The 26,177-nt window shown below is 39.2% G+C and overlaps 2 protein-coding genes across 3 annotated transcripts in view; one reads left to right on the top strand and one right to left on the bottom strand.

Moving 5' to 3' along the window:
* The window catches only part of ANGPT2 (angiopoietin 2), a 61,094-nt gene extending 51,927 nt beyond the window's left edge, over positions 1-9,167 (bottom strand). For both annotated transcript variants that reach the window (XM_008572051.1, XM_008572052.1), the window contains exon 1: positions 8,417-9,167. In XM_008572051.1, the coding sequence (XP_008570273.1) occupies positions 8,417-8,704 (288 nt within the window). In that variant the 5' untranslated portion in view covers positions 8,705-9,167. The remainder of the gene's footprint in view (positions 1-8,416) is intronic.
* MCPH1 (microcephalin 1) overlaps positions 1-26,177 on the top strand; it is a 265,284-nt gene that overhangs the window by 186,659 nt on the left and 52,448 nt on the right. The window lies entirely within an intron of this gene.

Raw genomic sequence — 26,177 nt, 5'->3', positions numbered from 1 at the left:
CGGGGGCGACACTGAGGGTTGTGATCTGTTGCCGGTCACGAAAAAAGACAAAAAGGAAAAATAAATAAATAAATAAATAAATGAATAAAAATTAAAAAAAATAAAAATGGCTTTTTTATATTTAGATTTCTTTAAATGTGATCATGCCTAAGATAGCACTTCTTTTGGTATAAAATGGCTTTATTCAAATTATGGGCAAACATGAACATACCATCCCCTTTGCTCAAGTTTAGTTAAATTCCTGAGGCTGGCTTGGGCCAGAAACAAAATCCCTGAAATGGTCTCAATTTTTTCCCCTTTTCCTTTTTCCTTGTTGGTGGTGGTCTTGAGGGCCTCAGAGGCCCCTCAGGAAGAGGAGAATGGACAGTTTCCCAGTCCACTTTAAGCACATCTTGGAACAGAAAGAGTAATGTCAGCCCATAAACTGTCCTTATAAAGTCACACTGCAGAGGATGGCCTCTTGCTGTGGATTCATAAATAAGACAATTTCATGACACATTTTTTCCCTTTTGCTGTTGAACACAACTACCAACATATGCTTTGGGCAGCCAGAGTGGAAATCTTCAATGTGTAGCATGTTCAGTCAGACACTAACTGTTAGTTGGTGACATACAGAGGTGAAGAACTCACAGTTCAGGGTTAACCTTCATCCCTGGAATTTGCTGGAACAGTCATAATGAAGATGCTAATGTATGTCCTGGAATATGGCTTACTCATCTTAAGACAGAGAGATAATGAATCACCAGATTAAGCCACATGGTGGAATAGCCCACGTCATGTCCACAAGAATGTTAACATGTGAGCAAGGGTTGACATGTGCCCATTTGGTCCAGAGGGAATGTGACAAAATTGAGAAATGGAAAAGCTGGATACTTTCTTCCTTTAATGCTTTGTTCAGATTCTCTCCTAAAAAGGTCAATAACAATTGTAAATATTCAGCCTATGGAAAATGATGTACTCTCTAAGAGACTGTGTCACCATGATAATATAATCTGTTTCCCAAGATGGCCTCTATGTTTTAGTCTCCCTTCCCTTAAAAAAAAATCCATGTCCGTGAAAAATTATAAAATTACATATTTTTAAAATGACAAGTTATAATGTATATTTTTAATTTGATTGTTGATTTTTAAAATATTTAATATATTGGCAATTAATACTTTATAGTGTTAAATTGTCAGGTTGATGTAAAGATTCCAAAAATAATCCACAGACGTGTGAAAGGTTCCTCAAAGAGAGAACAGAGACTGACTGTAGAGCAAAGTAATTACCATCAGAGGAGCCGGGGGAGCAGGTGGGTCCACAAAGGTTTTAGTTAGGTCTAGTTGAATTGCAAAGATAATGGTTTTAGCTGATTGAAGGAATGATGTTGTAAGAGGATTAGGTCTACTTCTCAGGAGATTTTTAATAGGTTTCACATCTTTTGTCGACTGGTGCAAGCTAGGATTAGGACTGGGGGGAAAAAGGTGATTTCGTGGGGAACTATCTAATTGAAATGTGAATTTAAAGACACACAACTAGCACACGTGACCACAGCTCAGGTAGAGAAAGACAGAGTCACTTCTCTTATTTTTAAACCACATGTAGAATAGTCATTTTAATCTGAGTAAATTGTGGAAGCTTTTATTTGAAAACATTATTATTTTTACTATTTTTATTTACATCAAATCACTCGGCTTTACATATTTTTTCTCATTTTAAGCATTAAATGAGAATGCTAGTGTAAAGCCACTTTTGGTGATACCCCTCTGTAGGGTGCCGGATCGCTGACACACTCAGTTTTTTAAATCAAATAGTGGGAAGGGAGGCCCACCAGTACTTCCCTGAGACTGAATTTCACTGGCCTGACTTCCAAGTGGTATACTGTGAAATTCAGGATTTCACCTTCTTTCAACTTTCAAAAAAGGGCTGTGACAAGACATGTGGTTTCCATGTATGCTTTCTCTTGGTTTTCATATAATATTTTACTTTTCCGAAGTACAGAGTAAAAGTTCATGTCATTCCTTTACACACAGGATATTTTCCCAGTTGCTTTTTTTTTATTTTCTTAGCAGCTTTGGCACCATCCTCACATAAAAGGATTGCATATGTCACCTGTCTGCATTTGATAACAAAGTTGTCCACGCAGTAGCCGGCATATGCCAAGGCTGAGATCTGAAGTCCCAGGTGCTAATGCAGGCCCTGGAATGTCCTGTACCTGCCTAAAGGCAGGAGTAACAGGTGGTGGGAATTGCCTCCTTACTGTCTTGGGATATTGACCAAGTTACTAAACCTCTCAGGCTCACTTCCTTATTTAAAAAAATAAATAAAATTAAATTATTGGATAGGTTTAGCTGTATATGGTAAGTATTGCAGTATGTAGAGTATGTTTTAAAATAATTATACATGCATAGGTATACATATATGCATTAAATATTAAGAAAGGTTATTTCAGAATGGTAGAATTATATATAATGTTTATCTCTTGTGCATTCTTTGTATAGTCTGTTTTCTACAATAACTGTATGACTGGGATAATCAGGAAAAATGGCCATTCGGACATAGTTCTGAATAGTTTATCCTTTCTTAAAGAGGTTTCAGTGTAGTGACCAAAGGGTTTAACATGTCCGCCATCCCACACTCCTGACCTTCTTTGCCTGTGTTTCTTTCTCCTTTCATCTCCTCATCCTTCTGTGCAGCATCTGCCACCTCTCAGAGATACTACCTGTTCTGACGAGAGTGTGGTGGGATAACTGGTGCGTCCCACTGGGGCAAGAGTCTTGGGCATTTTACTCCTCCTCTGACTTATCCCAGGCACCTGGAACAAATACTGCCTGGACTTGTGTAGGCCCTTAATAAATATTTTTTGAACAAATGAATGAACTTTATTGCCTCCTGTCCCACACTGTCACCCCCCAAGGGTTGGGGGCTGAGTGGCGTTCACTCAGTCACGTGAATGAACCGTGAGCACAGATGGTGTCTATGCGCTCTTCTCTCAACATCTTCCAGTCTTTCCATGCCCATGGAAAATGCTGCGTGTGTCAGAGGAGGGATTCAAGTGCTTTCCCTCATTTGTCTTCCTCTCCAGATAGACCACATGAGACTGCTCGATAGCACAGCACACTGGCACTGTCGTGGCCCATGTTTCTAAGTGATTTTTGAAAATAGATGGGATTGTGTCTGCCTGACCTGTGTCCCAGAGATAGTCTCGGGGTGAAGGGAGCTGAAGCTTCAGAGTGCTTGAAGTGCCGCTTCCACGGTCAGGTGACTGCTGCTGAGGTGACGACAGCATGGCTGCAGAGTTGAGTGCTCTCTTTCTATCACAAGAATTCTAGAATAACCCAGGAGAGAATTCCCATTGCCAGGTTCCTTCCAGTCAAAGGGGGATGTATTGAAAACAGAATAGGTGTAGACTCCCAGGAAGGGCCGTGTTCTATTTCGAAGGGTCCATAGTTTAGAACAAATAGACACAACCGTTTGCCTGCTGAGGTGTCCTTATCATTACACAATATAAATCCTCTGCAAATTTTGAACACCTAATGTGGAAACCATCTGTACATGTTTCTGATTTATTTCATATACTCTCTTGATCTCAACTTAGGAAACAAAGCTGTTCAGGCCCTGTTGTCATTTCATGGCCAGATATGCAAAGAGACAAACCACCTCCTTTCTCCCTGTGTAACAGTCATGCCATACAGTGCCACGCGTCCTCATCTTGATTGAATCCATCACAGGTAGTGTCTGTGTTTCTCTCTCCATCACACGCACACACACCTTTAATCTATGTATTCCTTTACCTCAGTCTTCCAAATTTTGCTCTTTTTCCATAAATAAAATCTTTCCTCCAATGTCTTTTCATGTCATTTGTGAGACAAAAAAAGATTCTGATCATGGTATAATGACACTATACATATTTTAAGAAAGAAAGCCATACATTTCGATATTACATTTTTCACAATAAAGGGCCTATATAAATCTCTTAGTGCTAATCTCAGAGAAAAAGACTAAAGATTAGGGGGAAGGAGAATGTACTTCCTATTTTCTACTGTTTTAATAGTTTGACTTTTTTTTTTTTTACCTTGCCCATATCTTACTTTCATAATATTTTTGTTTTATTTTCAAAATTACGTACATGGTGGTAGGGTTGACTTGAACTGTTGATTTTCAATTACAAATGCACAAAATTTCAGTTATTTCATGATTAAAATAAGGATCATGAGCCAGTCTGAGCATCTTACCACCATTTATAAGGCCATTATCGTTTTCAACTTTAATATACAGTAACTGGCTTACAGATAAGCTTTTGGAATACATACCATTTGTCAATTGTAAAGAGCTATATTCATTAAAACCAACACATTTTCAAATTTCAGTGTCAAGACCATACGGATTATCTACTGCCTCCGCAGGAGGTATGATATCTTGGAAATCCATTTCCTAGTTCTACTCTCAAGCAAACAATAATCTCTCCATAGCAGGAGGCCTAAACGGTTAATCCAGTATGTCAGACAACCTATTTAATAAGCAGGACCGCTTGACCATAGAAAACAAATACTATATGTATGCAATACATAATATCTATATATAGTAGACATTGATTGTATTTTACATACTGTGTATAATAAGCACATGTTATACTGTGTATATTACATGACATATATAGGAAATTGTATTACACTTTCACTTTTCCAAGTTACATATATTGCACTTCCTCTACTATAGTGAAACTTTGTCTCTTCTTTCCTTCCTATATTTATATGTAATTAATACAGTAATAGCAGTTGCTTTTCTATAGTCTTAAATGGAGTGTTTAATCATCTTATCTGAATGCACAAAATTTACTTCTAATACCAAATATGATCATATTCCATGATTTAGGATATAACCAATGGAATACAGCAATGGTTCTCCTCCTCCTGTACTTCAGGAGACCAGTGGCTATGGATATGAGGGGATTTTTCTTTCCTTTAATGGCTCAAGCTCAGGGTGTGGGGGGTTGGATATACAGCTAAGGAGTGTTTTCCAACCACTCGTGATACAATACATACATGTGCACGCGCACGCGCTCTCTCTCTCTCTCTCTCTCTCTCTCTCTCTCTCTCTCTCTCTCTCTCTCTCTCTCTCACAATCCCTGGCAGTGTGGGGTGGGGCTGGCAGGCTGTGTTCACTTCTGAGCCTCTTGTCATCAGTTTTTTCCATTGACGGCAGGTATGTTTTTAGGATTATAACTGCGCTCTTCCCTCTGCATAAATTGATGAGTAGTAGCTCTCATACCTTGTTGAAAGGATATATTATTATTGCTTTTAAAGAAAGAAAGGGATTGCAATTCAAGTTTACAGGTCCCACCCTGTACTTGTGTCGCTTAAAGAAAAAAAAAATAGCAGAGGAAATGTTTACATCAATTTAGTAGGCATTAGCTTTATTTTTCAAATCATTCTGTTTTAAAGTGGCTATAGAGTTTGCAGCTGTTTATAAAACACAAGGAATTTATCAGGATGAAATAGTTGTTTATTTCCTTTCCATATTTCCTCTTATTGGAAAAAAATACATTTGGTCCCTTAGCAAAATACAGTCCATTTCACTAAGTTATTTGTGAGATTTTAGAAAGTATTTTTCATATCACTAAGAGAGAGGTTTAGAATTATTGCTGGATTAGCAAGGGAAACATGACCTGTAGTGCTCTTTCAGGTTACCGTGGTGTCTAGTATACTAACTGTCATGAGCTTATCTCATTCTTGTTTAGCCACTGCACAGAAAGTGAGCCTTCCCCGTATTGTTCCATTCATATTCCTCTGCGTTCATTCAGAAGCTGACACTTCCTTTGCCTGACAGATGAAAGGGCCAGTGTGGGATCTTTTGATGAGGTGCAAAACAGCTTTCCTAGTCTAAGCTCCTTAGGCTGTGCTCACCCCTCACAAGTTGAGATGCTCTTTGCCCTAAAATTAACCAGAAACTTGGTCTTATTTTTCTTCCTAACAAGTTTTTACATTTCTTAAAAATATTTTTGGTGTTTTGTTTTTTGTGGTTTTTTTGGTCTCTTATTTTTAGTGTTGATTAGGAAGAGAAAGGAAATATGGAAACATAAAAAAATGAACAGCCCAAAAGAAAATATGTAAAATAATGTTTACTTTTTTCCTGTAATAATCTATCAACGGACGTTAGGTTGTGATGTTGAGCCTTTAATTATGTGACTTATTTATTATTTCATTATATATTATTTTCTTCCTATGAGAAAAGCAGTATTTAATGTCACAGGTGACAAAACACAGAGGAGAAAAACAAGCAGCGAGGTGAGGCTCAGTCACTTTAAGTGGGTTTCATATTTGCTTTTTGCTTTTGTTCCTGAGCCAGGAGCCTATAAACCCAATGAGTAAGAGCACAAATTGCCTTTCTCAGGTGCATGTCGCCAAGATAGGCCAGGAGGACAGGTGCTTTGCTGATGAAAAGATAAACAGTAAGGCACTCCTGGTGATATTTAGATAAATAACTAAAGAAGGAATTTTGAAATACCGACGTGCTACTGTCCAAATATTTACTCACTGAGCCTGGGAAGGAAGAAATTTTGGTCACCTAATATAGAATTCTTTGTTCTTTTCCATCTTGAAGCAGTAGGGTCTCAAAGACCCAAAGGAAGGGGGTAGTTTAAAAAAGAAATATAAGCCTTGCTTGTGGGGTTTCGGGTTATACCTACTGTGGGCTTAATTAAGCAAATACAATTTAGCAGTCTTGTATTTGGCAAAACATTCTTTCATATTTCATGACTGTTTATTTTAGGAGATGACTTTCCAGTTAGGCAGATTAAGATGTTTACTACGATGTGGCTTTTATCCCTCACTGTGCTGTGTTATCCATTGCCTATGCTATAGTAGATATGGAGAAGTTATTACACATGACCATGACCATTTACAAACAAATAGGAAGTTAGAGTTAAGCAGATATTTAGGATAGTTTGCCTTCCAAATATTCAAACCTGTGTTACTGAATATTTTTTAAGTTTAGCATTATTATTTGCACATCTATGAATTTTAGATGATTGAAAAAGGGCATACCACTGTGACCTTTTTAGGAAAGTAGAGAAACTTACTGGAGAATTTACCTAGGAACTTATTAAGACATTGCTAATCAATTTTATATTACATTATCTATATCTGACAGGTCTTGTAGGTAAGTTTTTGTTACTTTCTGTTCTTTGATTTGAAGCAAATTCTGCTGTCACAACAATTGGTGGTGCTGGGAGCATTCATTCATTTAGGCTCATGGCTCAAAGTAATGATTTAATCACTTCCTCTCTGAAGGTAGGGAGTTGATGAGAAAGACAGATGAGGAGCCAAAATCTGTTCTGAGATTAAGATAATGGACCTAACAAAAGGCTTATGGTGAAATGAAAGATTGAGAAAATAATTATACTTTTCTGAGGGAAACTGTTGAAGTTTACCAACTTTCGGAAGGTTTTATATGGCTTTAAAAAATCACATTCTTTACAGTGTAAGCATTGTGATGTAATGTCATCATTATAATATTTAATGATTAATCTACAGTTATTTACGTGTTTTGTTTAAACAAACATTAGAATATGTATAGTCCATATAAAGAAAATTCCAGGGTCATTTGGGGTTTTGTATGAATAGTTCCCATGTTTACATGTGAAAATGATCATTTGTGGAAGAAAAACAGAGCTTTCAGTATCCTGTTTTGGTTAGGCACTCTATAAAAAGTCTGAAATAGTGGAATCATCATAGCCCTGAGAACAAACGGTCAGACCATCATAACTTGAGCATAACCACCCCACGTGGGGACATGCTGAAAGCCGGTTTTTGGAACTGAACAGGGGCTGCAGCACTGAATCTCTGTCAGACACTTGGAAAACGTACCCGTTTATAGATGACAAACCCTTAGGGTAGAGCCCTGAGATTCTGAGAAACATAAGGTCTGCTTTACTTAATTTCCCCTCATTTACCAAGAGTCACAATCTATTTTTGTAAATAAATTCAGGAAATTGGTAAAGCACTTGACTCCATCCGTTATGCATCAGTCATTAACATGATTGTCACGTTTTTCCTGGCTCCGGAGCTGCAGTTGCTCAGAGCCTCCACACATGCCTGCAACCAGCTTAGAACGTCCCTGGTATGGCTGTGGCTGAGCTTGAACTACTTACACAAACAAGACTGCCCTCCAGTTTTGCAGAGAAGTGCACATCCTCTACTTTGTTAGTAAAGATTTTCTGTATTGATTCTGGCATTCTTTCCAAGCACTCCTTTTCACTTTTCACCCCATAACTATATTACACCCTGGGATAGAATGAAAGAGATGATCAATCACTTAGCGTACCAGCAGTCATCTCTCTCCAGCTCTAATTTTTTTTTGGGGGGGGAGGGGGGTTAAAACCGAGCTGATCTTAGTAACTTCAATTGTTCATATAGTAGGACTGGTTTTTTCCTACCTTCATTAGCCACTGAGTGTTGTTCTCCATGATGCTCTCCAGTGCTTGCAGCCTCTGCACCGAATCATCGTAATCTAGTGGTGCATCCCTCTGCACAGCATTGGATACGTAGGAGCTGGAGGAAGAGCGACAGTTGTCCATCTCCGGCAGGAGGAAAGTGTAGCTGCAGGACCCATGCTGGACCTGATACTGCTTTTTTCCTATGCTGTCCATGCTTTTGCGAAAGTTGTTGTAGGCTGCGGCCAAGACAAGATCACAGCTCAAAGTAAAGAAAACAATCTGCCACATTCTTTCTTTCTTTCTTTGAGTAATAAACCACCAGTTTAGCAAACCTCAAGGCACATAAGAGTCCAGAGTCCTAAACTGCTGTGGAAAATTCAAGGCTATGCTGGCATGGCTAAGTCCATCAGTGAAAGTCTTCTTTTTCCTCCTTTTTCAGTAGCAAACTTGGTTTTTAATGCTGTCTTCTCTCCAGGCACACAGTCAACTGTCAGATCGCAGTGGGAAGAATAGTCCTGCTCACTTGGAGGGCTGTATTAGCTTTAGAGAGCCGCTTTCATGTTTCTCTTTCCCCAGATTCTACAGTGTCAGTATCCAAATCAATCACTTTCCTTTCCTTATATGATAAGTTGATAAGAGAAGCCAGACATGTGTAGGGAGCTGCTCCGCCCCCCTGGTTTATCCGTTATCTTCCTGTAGGGAGGTCACTAGCCAGGCAGCAGGAAAAATCAGAGCCTAATGCTTGCTGTCCAAGCAGGACTATGTACTGCAGAAACCCTCTGGGAAAAGCCGATCAGTTACGGGACCCCTGGGCATTTCCGATGCACCACCCTAATTAAGTATTTCCTAGAGAGAGCAGTTGGGCTCTTTTGTCTAAAACTGATTTCACAGTGCTAAGCTGGCAAAATATCTGAGGTAGTAACTTTAATTTTAAAGTACAATGAAAGTTCCTGTTTTTTCCTTTAGGAATAAAAATACTACAAATATGTCAGGACTTCAGTTTATTTTTGTTATTACAAATAAAGAGAAAGAAGTTTGGCTGTTGTAAACTCTGCCTTCTCATAGGGAAAATAGTTTCATTGGTATTACTTGATTTTTGAACTGTTAGCTAATTTATACAAAATTTTTATTTTAAAGCAGTTTGATAGGAAGATCTCCCTTTTAAAAATTAGATTAGTTTCTGAGCTCTGATATTTGTTTTTTTAAGCAAAGTATCCACTTTAGTATTCAAAATAAACTTAAAATATACTGGACTGATTAACACTTCATTAAATTATTATAATGGATAGAGAAATTAGAATTTAAATAAGAGTATTTGAGAGAGGAAGACACCAACTTCTTATTATATCAGGATTTCCTCACATCTCATGATTTTGTAACATATTAGCAATAAATTGTTCCCACTCAGTTTTGGACTCAGGTAAATCACTTCCCCTTTTTAATTAACCTCTATGTCCTTACCTATAAAATTCAGGAGTTGAACTAACTTTCAAGAGTTATCTATTTCAATTCTATGGCTCTGTAAATTCTATGAGTTACTTCCTTCAGTAACTAAAACTTAGTTCAGAGATTAATAATATGCTATTTCACCAGCCTAAATATACACAGGAAAAAAACTTCCAGCCTTTGCCGAGATCTATTTATATCTCAGTGTACAAGATGTATTATTTTCAGTGAGTGGTAGAATATCGGGTACATGACTTAATGGACCACATCTACCCGTGAAACCCAAGTATTCAGTCTATTTTATGAAAGACCAACTTTCAGAGGGTTAAAGAATTATGATTTTAATTCACAGGTGAATATGGCAATTGAATAGTGAATTTTGTTTTCCTGGAATCTGTTTTCAGGAGACCTAATTAAACCTTTTAAAAAATCCATCCTATTACTGGGCTGATTCCCAAGTTCCCTCTAGAGCAGGGACGTCCATGGATGGAATTCATGGGCCCAGGAGCTTGGACAGGAAAAAAATATACATCTTTATTTGTCACTAAGCTGTAACTGAAATACAGCATTTCCTTTATCTAAGTATAGTTAACAAACAACAGTTGTCAATATCTGTGACTTTCTCATCAGTAGAAATTGTAGATATTTTTATTATTGATGTCTCAGCTACCTCTGATACTCAGCACTACAATGTTGTTAGACCCATGCTTTGATCCTGCTATTGAATATTTGAATAAAGTAGCAGATGTCATCTTCTGAGAAAGGAGTTCATAGACTTCCCCAGACTACCAAAGCTTCTTCTGTAGTACAGAAAAGTGAGGATTCATGCTCGAGAAGTGGCACTTTAGTAGAAGAGGTAGTTTGATTTCACCAAGATCCTGGCATACGGTTTCCACCAAAGGAACAAATTAAAGAAAATATACCCATTCAGGCAAAGAACCAGAGAGGAAAGCATTTAGATCAGAGATGAATCCTGTGTTAGAATCCTGGTTCTGTGTGACCTCCTGCAAATGCTTCATTTCTCTAAGCCTCAGTTTTCCTACTTGTAAAATAGAGATCATTCTTTGTAGGGTTTTTAGGATGAAGACAAAATGTAATAGTAAATGTTATTTAGGAATATTAGCTCCCTTTCTTTATAAGCACTTTCCATTAAATGGAAATCAGTTCTTCCACCATCAAATAGTATGTTATTCTCTGATTGAATGTGAAGGAGTAGAATAGGATGTAAATTTTTTCTTGTAAGTTTATCCACTGTTTGAAAAAAGCATATTATAAGGTATTAATATTGCATGTTTGGTTTTAAAAATCAGTTGTCTTTCAGGCAAATAGGGTGGTTTAAAAAGAAGAAACAGGAAGAGGATGTATCACAAGTACTTCTTGTCTACCAGTTTTATTTATATCAGGCAGTCTGCTAGTCACTGGGCAAAGAGATTAACACAACTGGGTTCCAATCTAAAGAAGCAAATAGTGTATTGAGGGAGAGAGACCCATAAATAACGAGGACGTGGTAAGAGGAAGAACTTTGAGTGCACAGAGAAGGAAGTTGATGTTGCTCCTGGGGAGCTCTAGTCTTGCATGCAGGTGAATGGACACTGTCCTTATCTAATCTCTAAAGATCAGAACATGGAAGGGCAGCTCCTTGCAGATTCCTAAATGGAAATGATTGGAACTAGAGAGTCAAGAGAAGCTCTGGTTAGACCAGAAACCTTTTCTGTGAAGGGTCAGATAGTAAATATTTTAGGCTTCACGGGCTGTAGGGTCCCTGTGAGAACTACTCAACTCTGCTGTTGTGACACAAAAGCAGCCATTAGCATGCGAGTGAAAAAGCGTGGCTGGGTTCCAATAACACTGTATTCATGGACACTGAAATTTGAATTTTTTGTAATTTTCACGTCTTGAAATATTCTCTGGATTTTTTTCGACCATTTGAAAAGGTAAAAACCATTCTTAGCTCACATACTATTTGAAACAAGGCAGGGGCTATAGTTTGCTGACCTCTGAGTTAGAACCGAGTGGTGTCTGTAGGGGGAATAGGAAGTGGTCAGTGAGGCCACTCTGCAGCTCACAGCCTAGTGAGAAGCGTGAGATGGACCAGGGAAAGAGGCTTATGAAAGGTGCAGGAACATCTGCCCCAAGAGAAAGTGCCACTTTGAAGCAGGATGTAAATGCAGTGCCTGCGAGGGAAAAGTACGTATGAGGGTAGAATAAAACACCGCATGTGCTCAGGGCCCACCTCAGGCAGCAGAGACACTCTCTGTAGGCAGAGCTGCACACCAGACTGTCACAAGTGGCCCCTGAGGATGTGCATGATGTCCACCCACAGGGGTGACTGGGAGACTAGCAGGAGACCCTCAAAGGAGACGGGTTTGGGGGAAGACGGGCTCGGTTCTGCCTTTGGCCAGCCCTCCTGCCCTCATCTGTAGATTCTCCTCCTGTGGTTGTTTAGTAAACACACAACTGGTAGCTCTCAATTCCTTCCACCCTGGCCTGTGGATAAGGAGGCTTGACTGTGGTTCTCAGAGCTGTTCATTTTCAGAGATCTTGGGTTTTCTTCAATGACTTGCTGACAGGATAGCTTAAGGCAAATGAGGCTGTGAGAGATATTCTTACAGGCTCCCCAGAAGCTGCCTGCTTGCCCAACCAGTTTTATTTTCCTAACAGTTCTGCTGAACAGCTGTGCATGATGCTGCTTATTTTCTTAATAATGTTTGTTTTCTCCCCGTATTATACATCATCAGCTGAAATTTCAGAGGCTCCCATTTATTCTCTGTAGAACTGTCTTGAGTTCTCATTATACTGTTTAATGGCACCAAAAAGACCACAATTACCTACTCCCAAAAAGAAAGAGATCAACATTACAAAGAACTTTGGTTTGCCCTGTTGAAGGAACATGGGCAAAAGCCAGAAGATCTCCTGTGGACTGTGGGCTGTCTGTGCCTCCCTCCAGGAGTGTAGGTCACTGGTGCCACAGATCCGCTGCTGTCTCAATCATGGAATCAGACAGATGACAACCTTCCAGATGCCCCAGGTCACCCAGAGCAATCTGTACAGCTCTCTCAGACATTTTGCTACATTTAAATGGTGTTGCAGGAAGCCAGAAACCAGAAAAGGATGCCAACTTTAAATCAGTGCAAAGTGGGGTAGCCCCCACACCATGAAGTGCCAAGTAGAATTTGCAAGTGGGCCCACGTGACTTCTGTTATTGGCTGGTGAGCCAGTTTAGTATCAGTATTTAACCAGAGTTATATCGTTGAACAAATCAAGGGGTGGGAGTGGTACCACCATCCTGACCTGGGGAAAGGTGGTATCGCTTTCCCAACTGATAAAATCCCCATGATATACTGCAGGTGTGCACTCTGAAAGAGACCTGTCTAATTGAAAAATACATGAAAGTACTGAGCTGCACTTAAAGGCACATGGGTCCCCTGCATTTATAGCAGTTCGTGCTGGGATTGTTTTCTATGAGGTGTGGGCAATACCTCCTGAGTCAGTCTCAGGCCTGATTTCTTCAACATGACCCACCCAGCCAGAGTCTGCTTTCCTCACATCATCACTGCCTGTTGGCCTTGGAGGCAATGATTGGTGCAGGCTTATTCAGCCAAGTTGCCCTTAATTTTTGGAAAGTGCCGTGTTGGTATATGAGGAACTGTCAGTGCTGAAATACCCTAAAAAATGAAGCTAAGACACTGTTTTGATTTTTGCCATTTGTAGACAGATGGGCACACTTGGGACTTTCAGAAGCCTGGCATGTAGAACTGGAGGGCCTTTAGAAACATCTTGGCGGTCTTTCCTCCCACCCTATCCCCAGCCTTTTAAAATTGGCTAAGTAAAATCAGTCAACATGTTCGTATATACAACTTAATGTTCAGTATACAGAGAAAACCGTTAGGAAGTTCACTGGACATAAAACTGTTGTTAGAGAAAAAGTTATTTTTACTCCTTTCCCCCTCAAAAATTGTATGTAGTAATTAATGAAAACTACAGAAGCAGCCACAACTGGCAAAAAAAAAAAAATTTTTTTTTTTAGCTTTCTGAAAGCAGCCACAAATGGCTAAAAAGAAAAAAAAAGACTTTTTAGCTTTCTGAATCAGGACCTTATATGATTCCTTTTATATGCCTCGTTTCTACTCCATTTTGATATATGTTGACCTGGACTTAAAGAACCACAAGAGCAGTCCAGAGACATTTTGAGAAAACGTTAGCACATCGACTGTTAGCACTCCAGAACTGCTCATCATGTTGAACTAATATTAAACCCTGAATCTGGAATGCTGTAAAAGATAATTCCCAGACATGGGATTTGGAAAAAGTACCAGAGGAAAACCCCTCCAACTTACTGTAAAGATAGAAGAAAAGGAAGAAAAGTATAAACATACATGTGTATAAACATAAGGTAGCTTTTGTTCCTGTAACAAATAAGGAAACCGAGGCTCGGTGAGGTGGGAAGACAAGAATTCCATCAACCAAGTGTATCTATGCCTTTGGTGATGAATTTAAGAAGAACTTAAAGTAGTAATTTTTATCCCAATTTTAACATGGCAAAACTCAAACTCCTTTGGAGAGGATCAAGAATCACCATTTATTACTAGTTGTCACCTCTGTGCAGCACAGACACACATCCCTAGTGACACAATCCATTTTGCTGCCAAAGACCCTTTGTGGCCTTCCGTCATCTTGAGCTGGAGCCTCCAGGTCCTGCATGGAAGCTCACTAGTGCCTGCTGCAGTATCACAAACTTATGGCATCTGTGAACAGGGTCCATCCTGCTGTTATGAGTACACAAACCCGTTCATTAATACAGCCCTGAAATCAAACTATTATTTACTAGCTTAGGACAGAATCCCTGGAAATCCAATGTATTGTCTAAATGCATCAATTAAACTTTATGTATACATTCTATCCACACTTCCATTTTTCTGTCTTTAACAATTCTTTTCTGCTTTTCTTTGCCTAATTTCATCCTACGTAGATAGCTGGAAGAATATGATGTATCTTTTAGAATAAAAACAGTTCCTGAAATGAAGTACGATGCCTAGTTTAGCACAATTTCCTGTGCTAGTTGCAATTAAATATGTATGCATTATTTGACATAAAATAGCCCAACATAGTTACTGCACAAATTAAGTGTCCTCTGCTTAGGATTGGGCATTGGGCTCCACAGAATTTACCTTTGTAAAAGTTGAGGTAATGTACGGATACTTTGTTGAAATAAGTATCTGACTTCCAAAGGAGGAGAAAAAGCCCTTTGCCAGATGTGTTTGCAGGCGGTTTCTTTTCCTGGGAACAGCCGTTTCCCTGCATTCCCCGTCGTGTTTTCACCCGCGCTGTACATAGAGTAAGCAAGTACAGCCACCGGAGCCCTGTCTCACAGTTATCTTTCTCCTTGCAACTGTCTAACTTCTGTTTGACACAGAACCTCAGAAACTATTAGTGGGCTCTTGTTGAGGGAAGGATCTGAGTAACAATATGAGAAAGTTTTTATTGTTCATGTGACTTCTCAGGTGCTTTGCATTCTTATTTGAGTTAAATTAAAAAGGTTAACAAGTACTCGTTCATTCTGACTTGAGAGTTTACTGTGAAATAAGAGAGGACAGGGTTTTTTTTCATTTTAAAGAAGCTTAAAAGATTCCTGAATCTTTTAGTTTGCATTGCCAAGAACCAGCGTAGCATCTGTTAAAGAACATTTATACTTTAAAGCCACAATGTATATCATATGTAACTTTAAGAACTTTGAAGGAAGAGCTTTTTATTTACTAGAAACTTGGGAAATAGCCAGGTAACTATTTTAAGATTTCACAATAAATTCCTTGAATTTTTAGGACTATTTTAGTTTATATAATTCTCCTGTTATATAAAGTTATCTCAAATGCCGTTTCATTTTTAAATATTTTTACGGAATATTTTATCTTCCCATCCAAAAAATTCCCAAAAGGTCAAGATACAGGTCACAACTTTAAAAAGGCAGTTGATGAAATTGTCAAATAACAGATGAGTACACTAACCTGATAATATTTTTGCCAGTAATTCTGTGTCCTGTTATCTCCCTGTAGAAAGAAATGCTAAACATTTTTTTCAGTGGATTGATATCAGTGATTACTGTTTTACCCATGACGTGTGTCAAGTTAAATAAAACCTTTCCTTTGACTAACACAGTATTTTATTAGAGATTTTCAGGTGAGTTTCTTAGTTATAATTTTTACGTTAAATGTTCCTAAATTCATTTCATCAAAATTGTAGAGAATTCAAATTCTGTTGCTTCTGAAGATATGTTGTCTTTTTGTTATAAGCATTTGAGTAAAGAAATATCTATATTCCTCACTATGAATTTTATTGAAGGTGGATAAATGGTATCTAGGATAATTTTCATTTAATCTAAATTTATATAATTTTTATCTCAATTATTGTTAAACCTTTTTTAAAAGAGGTAAAATGTCATATGTGCTATTTACATTAAGATATATTATCTCTCTTGGTTACAGGTTAACATAAATAAAATTGCTTATGTCAAAGAACTAAAAAAAGCACATGACCTTGTTTTGATATTTTAGTCCATCTGGCTGACTTAATATGAAAAAATCTTACTGTGGGAAATTAGGCTCGATTATGGCATTACATGTACAAAAAGTGGTTTTTTAACAGTTATATCAGAATTATAATATTATGCATAAAAGGAGGTGATGTTTGCATTGACTTCTATAAAATATTCTGTGTCCTTTTTGTCCCCTCATGAATCTTAGTTGTCTAATGATGGTTCAAACCTTTCCTGATAATCTAATATGTATACTCTCCACTTTTTCTCTTAAATACTATCCCAGTTCGTTTGGTACTCCATTAATGATAAACCATACTTCCCCAAAGTATCACATTTCAAGGAAAGGATCTAAAGTCAAAGAACAACTGATACAAAAGAGAAAATAAAAGAAAGTAAATTGTATAAAGACTGTAAAGAGAGGGCATTTATAGTGATATTAAGGTACCAAGTTCCCGACATCTGTTTCCCTCAAGGAAAAATAAAATTCAGCAATGTTGTTGAAAGCCCAAAGACTATTCTAGTAGAGTATTTACAGAAATAAAAAGTTATGTACTTCCCCCCAGAACCTGATGCATATTTCAATTATCTTTTTACTTTATAGATTAGATAGTGTTGCTTGACTGCAATAAAAATTAAAACAAAACAAGAAACTGCAAGAGACAGTATTACTCAAGAATATAAGTATCAGATCCACATATAACACTCACCCTGCTCCCTCTGTTGGTCTCATAACAAATAACAGGCAAAACTATCCATGTTATTAAAGTCATGATAGAAATTTTATGTAATTTTAGACTTAAGTCAATTGCACCTAATGTACAACCTGGAATGCTTTCATTTTAGATCTAATGCAAAAGAACACCCCAACATATGCAGAGGTTAAACATCGCATGCATGGAAACACATACTTGCTCTCAGTATAAAAACATTTTGAAGCATTCATTTAGCATAAGCAGAGCTAGGAGCTCTTTCTGTATTCTCTGGTGAGAAGGTTACTGCTGTTATGAAGGCAGAATAATGTAGAGGTCTGTACTGTCTCCATAAGGAATGAGTGTAGAAACCCAATCCTATTCGCATCAAGTCTATGGTCTAACATTGCTGCATGAAGTGTTGGGTAACTCAGGCAAAGCACCCGCCCAGGGAAGGCTCCTGAACCAGGTAAGGGCTAAGTGAAGAGTGGAACACTTTCAGTGTTTATTTAGATCAAATTGTTTACTTACTTAAAAAGAACTCCCCCCTACCCCATAGACTTAAAATTGAGGGAAATTACATTTCAAGCTGAGAAAATTGCTTGTGCAATTAAAAAAAAAAAAAAAAAAAAGGTACGAAACTACAGAACTTAAGGAAAATTACCCATAATTGAGCAAAGAGGCAGGGGAAGCGGGTAAACTTGGAGATGCCATCCAGAACTAGCTCCTCAAGAGTCTGCTTAGGAATTGGGTCTGTATCCTGAAGGAATGTAAAGCTGGTAGAGCATTTGGAGCCGTGGAGTGGCCTGATGTGATCTGGAAAGGCCCCTGCAGTGCTGTGTAGAGAAAAGGCTGGAAGAGATAAGATTAGAGCAGCGAAACCAGAGGAGAAGCTGCTGCAATAGTTTAGGTCAGACGTTAACAGTGGCCTGAGCTAGAATATTAACATGGGTTTCATGAATATTTGCAGAGGACATCTACAGGACTTCTAGATTGACTGTATATGGGAATTCCAGGAATGGGGTTGGTTTGGTATTGGGATTGACTTTTCCACTTAACACAACTAAAAATACTGGATGAAATAATTTAAGAATCATTTTAGAAGCATCAACAAAATGACAAGGTAATAAAAAAGTACAGGCCCAATTTAAGTGAGGGCAGGAACCCAGGGAATCAAGTGAACTATTAAACAGCTTTGCCCTTGAGCCATTTGCCAAACTTGGTAAACTTGAGCCTCCTTTTTCAAGGCCTGAGCAGTCTAGACAGAAGACAAAAGCTAGAGCCCAAACAAGTGGGAGAGTCTGATGAGAGACTCCTTCCAGGAAGACTCTGCCCGCAGAAGTAAATCTGCCCACCCCCACCTCTCCAGAAGAATGCAAGAAAATATGCCTGTCTCCAAGAATTGTAACTATAAGCTTACCCTTTTTGGTTTTACAGTACAATTTAAATGGTCAGAAAAAACCTAAAGCCATATGAATTTTTCTAAAGTGTTCCCAGGCTGATGATGATAATCCCTCCCCCACCCCCCAGGTTTGTGGTAGAAGGAAATGAGAATCTTTTCTGAAAGAATGCACCTTCATCATAGATTTCAAAAACAATTCTTACAGTTTCCCAAGGAAAACAAGCAACTCACAGACAAAAATAAATAAGCAAAAGAAAACAGTGTCATTAGCAAAAATCATGAGAAAGAAGAAAGTGAAAACAGACTGGCAAAAATTTCATATATGGAAATTATCAGACATATTTTATAAAATATCTCCTTAGTATATTAGTTTCCTAAGGCTGCTGTAACAAAGTACCCCTAACTGGGTAGTCTAAAACAACAGAAATCTGTTGTCTCAGTTCTGGAAGCTAGAAGTCTGAAATCTAGGTGTCAGCAGTGCCACGTTCCCTCTGTACGTTAGTCCTTTCTGACTGGTGTCCTTATAAAAAGAGGAAATTTGAACATAGACATACACAGGAAGAACGCCATATGACGATGAAGGCAAAGATTGGGGTGATGCTTCTACACACCAGCAAGCACCAGCGATTGCCAGCAACCACCAGAAGCTAGGAAGAGGCCCGGCACAGATCTCCCTCATGACTCTCAGAAGGAACTAACCACACTATACTTTGATCTTGGACTTCTGGCCTCCAGAACTATGAGAGAATACATTTCTGTTGTTTAAGCCACCCAGTTTGTGGCACATTGTTCCAGTAGTCCTAGCAAACTAATACAGCCTCCCCAACAGTTAGTAATAGGGAATTAGAATTGCTACCTTGCAGCCTCCACCAAACACTGTGACCATCTGGTTCTTATGCTTTCTGTTTAACCACAGGGGAAAAGAACTTCAGGCAGCTCACAAGTTTTAATGATGGTGAGAATTATGCAAAGCTTCATCTTACAACAGTTTCCTAGAAGTCTTCAGGCTCCTTAACTGCAGCCAATCTGTGTGAGACTGTCCTCCTTCATGAAGACCCAGCTCAAATATCACTTCCTCCAACATCACATCCTGTAGAAGGGTGGAGCATGCCAACTCCAGGCCCTGCACTTGTCCATACCTCTGTATAATAGTATTGCTGGGAGATTCATAGGTAATGCCTCATTATCTCACTAAACTATGAACTCATTAAAATCTGAGGCCAGGCCTTATTAGATTTGCTGCTACCATCCATTTTAACATGATTTCTGCACATCTCCACTGCACCTGCTCAGTTTAAGGCAGTGGCATCCACGATGAGATCTGAGAGATGCCGATACAGGGCCCCCTCCTATTCTGCAGAATTATTTTTCTCAGCTGCCTGCTAGGACAACATCCCTTTCACCATTGAGCCTGAAAGTCCTGCCGCTGGAATCATGCTCCAGACGCAAGATAACTCCATTTCGTCCCAGCCACCTTGGGCTCCTGTTGCAGGGGTGATCAAGGTGCTGTGAAGTTGCAAGTTTTGGGGCTGATGAAATCTAGTTAATCTAAGTAGCTAGATGCCTCTTCCTCAGAGCATTTGCAGTGCTGGTGCATGGACAGCATCCTTTCTTTGGGGCTTCTCTTCTTTAAACTGGGGTGCTGCTGGAGGTTTTTAAGTGGGCGTCTGTCTGCTCATCTCCTCAGGTGCTCCACAGCCTGTTGCATTTGAATGAAGCCACTACATATATAGGTCGAGAGCTTCAAGTTGAATGCACAGCACCTGATACAGATAAGGTGTCCAAATGTACAAATGACTGTCTAGTAAACATACTAGAACTTACACTTAAAAAACAGTGTTATCCTTCAAGATAATTTTTCAAGATTATATACACTTATTCTGCTGTGCCTATTCGAAACATTTTTAGAACTTATTTTAGATAGCTGCTATAAGCCAAAGGGCTTGTATTTGAGTATCCTCCATAATGGCAGATCTTCACTTGTTAGGGGAAAATAATTTTCATTATGCCCTAAAACCTCAGTGTTGTGTTAGGCTTAGTAGGGGCTCGGCACAATACTGTAATAGTATAATAGTATAAGTTTTCAGTGTTGTTTCCTTTCATTCAGTTCAACAAAAGTGAAAGACATTGTGCTACTTGTATAAGAGGCAAAAATTAGAATCCTCAATGACCTTATAGTCTAGAAAGATCTTCAGGTGATTCTTGTTAATTTTCCCACAGAGCCAGAGTGCATGTCTTCCACCTGCCTCCACAGTAGCTCTGTCAGACCACTCCAGGATTGAATGTCATGGAGAACAATGTCTCCTTTGCCTGTGTCCCCTCTCATGAGACAACACAGTGCATGTCTTCCACCTGCCTCCACAGTAGCTCTGTCAGACCACTCCAGGATTGAATGTCATGGGGAACAATGTCTCCTTTGCCTGTGTCCCCTCTCATGAGACAACACAGTATCTCCTGCATCCCTGAATCTGAAGTGAGGGGTCTTCCTGCCTTGATTAGGGGGAGCTTCAGTCGTCTTCTGGGTAGATCAGAAATGGTCTCTCCTTTCACCAACAGCTAGAAATACCACACTGGCATTGTTTCCCAGACACTTGACTGTCCTGATAAACATCTGGACCATGATCTTTGAGAGGAGTAAGTTTGGGCCAATGTGACGGCTCATGGGAGAGGGAAATGGGTGGAAATTCTTTCCCAAACTGGTATTTCTAGGAAAACACTCAGCCAGGACCTGCAGCTGTTCGCTGTGCAATATCAATTCTAAACAACATTTTCGTTGGCAAAAGAAAAGTGAGAAAACAACAAGGCTTGAAGCCTAAAACTTTGGGAAACCCCCTCTCATAGTGTGCTTATTTAAGGGCTTAAAAATATGCCTGTTTTCAGAATAGCAGAATGTCCAACTTTTCTATGCCTTTTTTCAGAATACGTATTAAATGTTTTAAAGATTAAAAGAGAAAAATACTTGATCATTTTCTAAACAATCTAAATCTCACTATGTAATTGGTTTCTTCCCCCTTTTTCAGAATAGACTATTTCATTACTGCCAAAATGCCAGTAATTTGGAGAAAACGGAAAGAATAGAATCATGTAAGTTAGTCAGCAATACAAAACTCTGCATAAAAGATGTGTACTTTGGACACGTGTCAACTGAAAGTAACAGAGATGTGCTGTCTGACAACTTCAAAAGAGAGGAGCATTAAGGCTAAGCAAGCAAGCGGGCGTTGCAGCTGTAATTCATTATGCATGAATAGCACTCAAAATAACGACTTGCATATAATAAAGTGCTCAGTAAATGTTAACTGTTGTTATGGGGGTTTATCGCCACTTTACTTCCATGATCTTTTTCAGTCCTCACAGAAACTCTTCAAGGTAGGTGTACTTATTCTGTAGTTGAACAAACTGGAGCTTAGCAAAGTTAAGTGACTTTGCAGAACTAAAGTTCAAACCCAAGTCTGACTCCAAAGCGCCTACGCAATCTGCCCGAATATTTACTTATTCGACCTTGGATGCACAGAGTTGGATTAATCCTAGTCCTTGATTCAGGACGTGCTCTCTCCATTGCTCCATGCGTGGCCTTCTTTTATTTTTTAATGCTATTGTTTGCTTGTTTTTAATAACATGATGAATACTGTAAAGTCACCACTCAGCAGGGGAACAAGAACACTGATACCTCACCTCTGCACCCCCCCCATCCCCTCTGTTCCATCCCTCTTCCCGTCCAAGGAAACATTGTTTGAAATCCTTTGTCATTCAGGATTCAAGCCCTTCCACAGTACGGCTCTTAACAGCTTCTTATTTCTCTCATTTTTCTCCATCACAAATAACGTGGCTTCCCAGCTCTGTGGCATTTGCTCCTACTAACTAGCCTTTCTTCTTAGAGTCTTTTACCTCACATGAGATTCTTGGCTTTTCAGAAGCCTTCCCTTTTCTTTCAGGTCCTGCTTTTTTTTTTCCTTTTCCGTGAAGTGCTTTCCCACAACGTCTTCACTGAGGGCCATGATTCTTGGAGAGTGATTTCTGTCTGTCCTCTGAAGTTCTGCACGTTCCTGGCACATAGTAGGCATTCAAGTATTCATCAAATTGAAACTGAGCTGTGGCCTATGTGGTCATATTCTGCAGTCAACTGAAACACCTTGGTAAAAATTGTCACTTTGTGTCTTGGCAAACTCCACCTGCCTAGCACGGTGCCTTGCTGAATATTAGGTGCCCAAGAATTTTCAAGGAGAAAGGATTGAGAAAATTAACTTTCAGAGTGTTTTGTGGATATTACAAATATACACAAATACAAACACACACGAGTATTTTTGAACACTTTCCGTGTGCCTGCAAGGCACTGGCTGTGTAGTGGAGAATAAAACATACAAAATCCCTGCTTTCATGGGATGTGAATATTACATTAGTACAAGGGAAGAGATCAAGCATGTGTGTGTGTGCGCGCGTGTGTGTGTGTGAAGAATGAGAAATCCTTAAAATAAAATAAGCTGGCTAAAGGAATAGAAAATGATGGAGGTAGGAACTGGTATATATTGCCAGTTAGACTCAACAGGAAATTTCCCATGTTTTATCTGGACTTTTAAGCTCATGTGTACTTCTGAGATTGTCTCTGTTTTATATAGTTATAAAGTGTGGTCAACACAGGTCTCTCAGATAAGACACACCTCAATGAAGTGCGGAGTTCTGAGAAAAGGATCTCTAGGAGCCTGAGGGAGGAGCCGGTGTGGAGTGAGTGAGGGCTAGGTGATGAGAATCAAGGCCTTTGGGGTGTGAGATCGTTTCTACATTTTGTAAATGGCTCTGAGAAGTTATCTTAGGTGGCAAAGGCTCACAGGGTGACTTGACGCAGCAGAGGCTGTATTGTTTTGGAGTCCTTTTTCTTCAAGATTATTGGAGTTTGTTTGTATTTTTGGTTTTAAGCCTCATCTTCTTTGGCACTTTATTATTATACCATCTGTTGTCCTAAATTTTTAGTTTTTACTACTTTCCAGTGGGTGGACTTTGTTTTGGCAGCTATTCTGGGGTTCATTTGATTTTACTCTGACCAATCCAACAGATGCATTGGTTATTCAGCAAGATTTGCTGTCTACAGCACTGTTTTTGATCACCTTCAAACCTTTCCAACATTCCTGCCATGGTCACTTCTTGGAAACTCTTGCTAATTCACTTATCTGTAATTGATTTCAAAATCAATACATACTTTTAAAATAATACTACAAAATTAGAAGCTGAGGAAGAATGGGACTCTTAAGTTCATCTAGTACAGCCACCATCTGAGATGGGAATTCCTCCTCTTTGGGAAATGTTTATATTCATATCACAATCTAGGGTTTAGTGAACCATAAGAAGTTAGAAGTTAATGCAAACAAATGTCACCCCTAAAACATATTTCAGCTGATTTAAAAAGAGACATAGCAGATGGAGGTTATTGTGAAAATAACTCCTACTGGACTGATAATTCTTTTTTATTTTAGGTTCTGCATATCACAATCCTTTTAGCTGCATATACCAGTATACATTCCAAGTGTACAATAAACTTATTACCAGAACACAATTCATTCCAGCCCTAACTCTTTCAGACCATTATAACTGGGGGAGGAAAAAAATTTAAAAAGGCTATCTTACAAAGCATTTCTCAGTGTTGGCTACAATTTAATCTTTTCCAAAATTTGACAATATAAAAATCAGTCTGTAGTAGACTGATTTACAGTAAAATGGTCCTCTTCTGGTTGTGTTTTCCGTATACCATCATATCCTGACAAGATTTAGCTATTTTGGGAAGTCCTTGCTTGTCTGTAGTAGACTGATTTACAGTAAAATGGTCCTCTTCTGGTTGTGTTTTCCGTATACCATCTTATCCTGACAAGATTTAGCTATTTTGGGAAGTCCTTGCTTGCAAACTCAGTTTTTCTGCTAACCAGGTTGGGTCAAACTTTGTCTGCTAGTTACACAACTGCTCCATATTTGATTAATACATAGCAAAACAGAGACAATCTCAGAAGTACCCAAGAGCCTAAAAGTCCAAATAAAATATAGGAAACTTCCTGTTGAGTTGAGTCTAATTGGCAATTTTGATTAGCAGGCTCAATGAATTAGTAGATAACCTGTTCTATTCCCACCCTAGTTCCAACATTCTTGACAGCTCCATAGGAGTAGTATTTTCTACATATAAACTGTTCTCCAGCAATTCAATTTGAGTATTAGGGGCAAAACTGTTTTTCTAATATTTTCGGACTAGTCACAATGTCTCTGTTTTCTGAATTTTTCTGTGGCAAATAAAGGACTTGTCAGCAGTGCAAAGAAAGTTCTTCTGCCTGATTGGGACTGCACAGGGAAAGGAGGTGTGGGTCCCGCTAGTGCCTAGCCAAGGTAAGGTGCAGTGTGATTATGCGTGGGGGAGAGCTACGTCTACCACGGCAGCTGTCCTGTGAGCTTCCTGTTTGAATGAGACAGTTTGGGTGAGCACTGCAGGAAAGCAGAATCAGCCTGTGTCTGCTGGAAATGTGGCTGGCGTAGTCACAGCTGTCTGAGAGCCCTCCCTTCAACACTGGCTCAATTTACTTTTAGCTCCTAAGACACATGATGAGGGTGCTCTGGAAGCTATCTGTACCATACCTCCTATAAAATAAGAGAATACTGTATTTTTTTCTTTTATTAAAATGTATTCGTGGCCTTAGGCATCACTTTCACCTCTGTCATTTTGGGAGGATTTCCATACACACCATAAAGAGAGAAAGAAATTACATTTCACTGCTTTTTTCTCTTTATAAAATAGAGTCTGGTGGCTGAAAAGCTTGGCCTATGCTTTATTCTTTGTGACCAATAATGCAATGGGATTGCAGGCAGACTTTTTAAGCACAGCAGCTTCGGTTTCTCCGGTGTGGAAGCTGGCAGCAGTGCAGTGCAGTGTACATGTTTCTGTCACACATCTTTATATCAGCACAAGTTCACACATACCTGTAACTACAAGCATTTTTCTCAAAGCAAACCAAGCCATCCTTCTTTTCAAACACTTGGGCAGTGATATAGCTGGACCAACTGAATTTCTCAAGCCACGTTGAGAAGATAGTTTTGCCTAGACACAGTGTAGTTCCAGCCCACCACCTGCCTTCACCTCCCTCCTCCTCTAGGTCATTGGGGTTGTTTCTCAGTTCATTTGTTGGTTTGTTTTTGAGCCTCATTGTCTTTGGTACTTCACGTGTGCCTTCTGTTGTCCTGAACAAGTGGGCCCCTGTCACCCTCCAGCCACCACATGCATCATGCAAACTTTCTCTGTGGTTGGAGGCCACGCCCACTCAGTTCTTGGGAAGCATGTGTCTTCATATGGAATTGAGACCAGCATGGTTTCAACAGGCAGGTATTGAGCATCTCTGTATGCCAGCCATGGGGTTTAGAAATGCACATGTGAGGGAATTTCTGGCAAAGAGAACACAAACTAAGGCCAAGAGAGAGAAACATTCAGGTTATAGAAAAGAAACCATGAACACTCCAGTGTGGACCAAGGGACGGAGATAAAGCCGGGAAAGGAAGGTTGGATGTAAGCTCAGAGCTGTTTATTTCTGTGGACCTTGAGAGCCTTTGAAAGCCTGCAAGCAGGTTTTAGTATGATTGATCTGGCAGTACTGTTCAGATTGGGCCTAAGGAATAAGAGATTTGGACACAAGTCACTGGCTTCAGTCTAATGTAACACACCTCTTTTGT

The sequence above is a fragment of the Galeopterus variegatus genome, unplaced genomic scaffold, assembly GCF_000696425.1.
Source record: "Galeopterus variegatus unplaced genomic scaffold, G_variegatus-3.0.2 Scaffold749, whole genome shotgun sequence".
Taxonomy (NCBI): Eukaryota; Metazoa; Chordata; class Mammalia; order Dermoptera; family Cynocephalidae; genus Galeopterus; species Galeopterus variegatus.
Note: the sequence above shows the minus strand (reverse complement) of the source record. Positions and strands in the feature narration are given on the sequence as shown.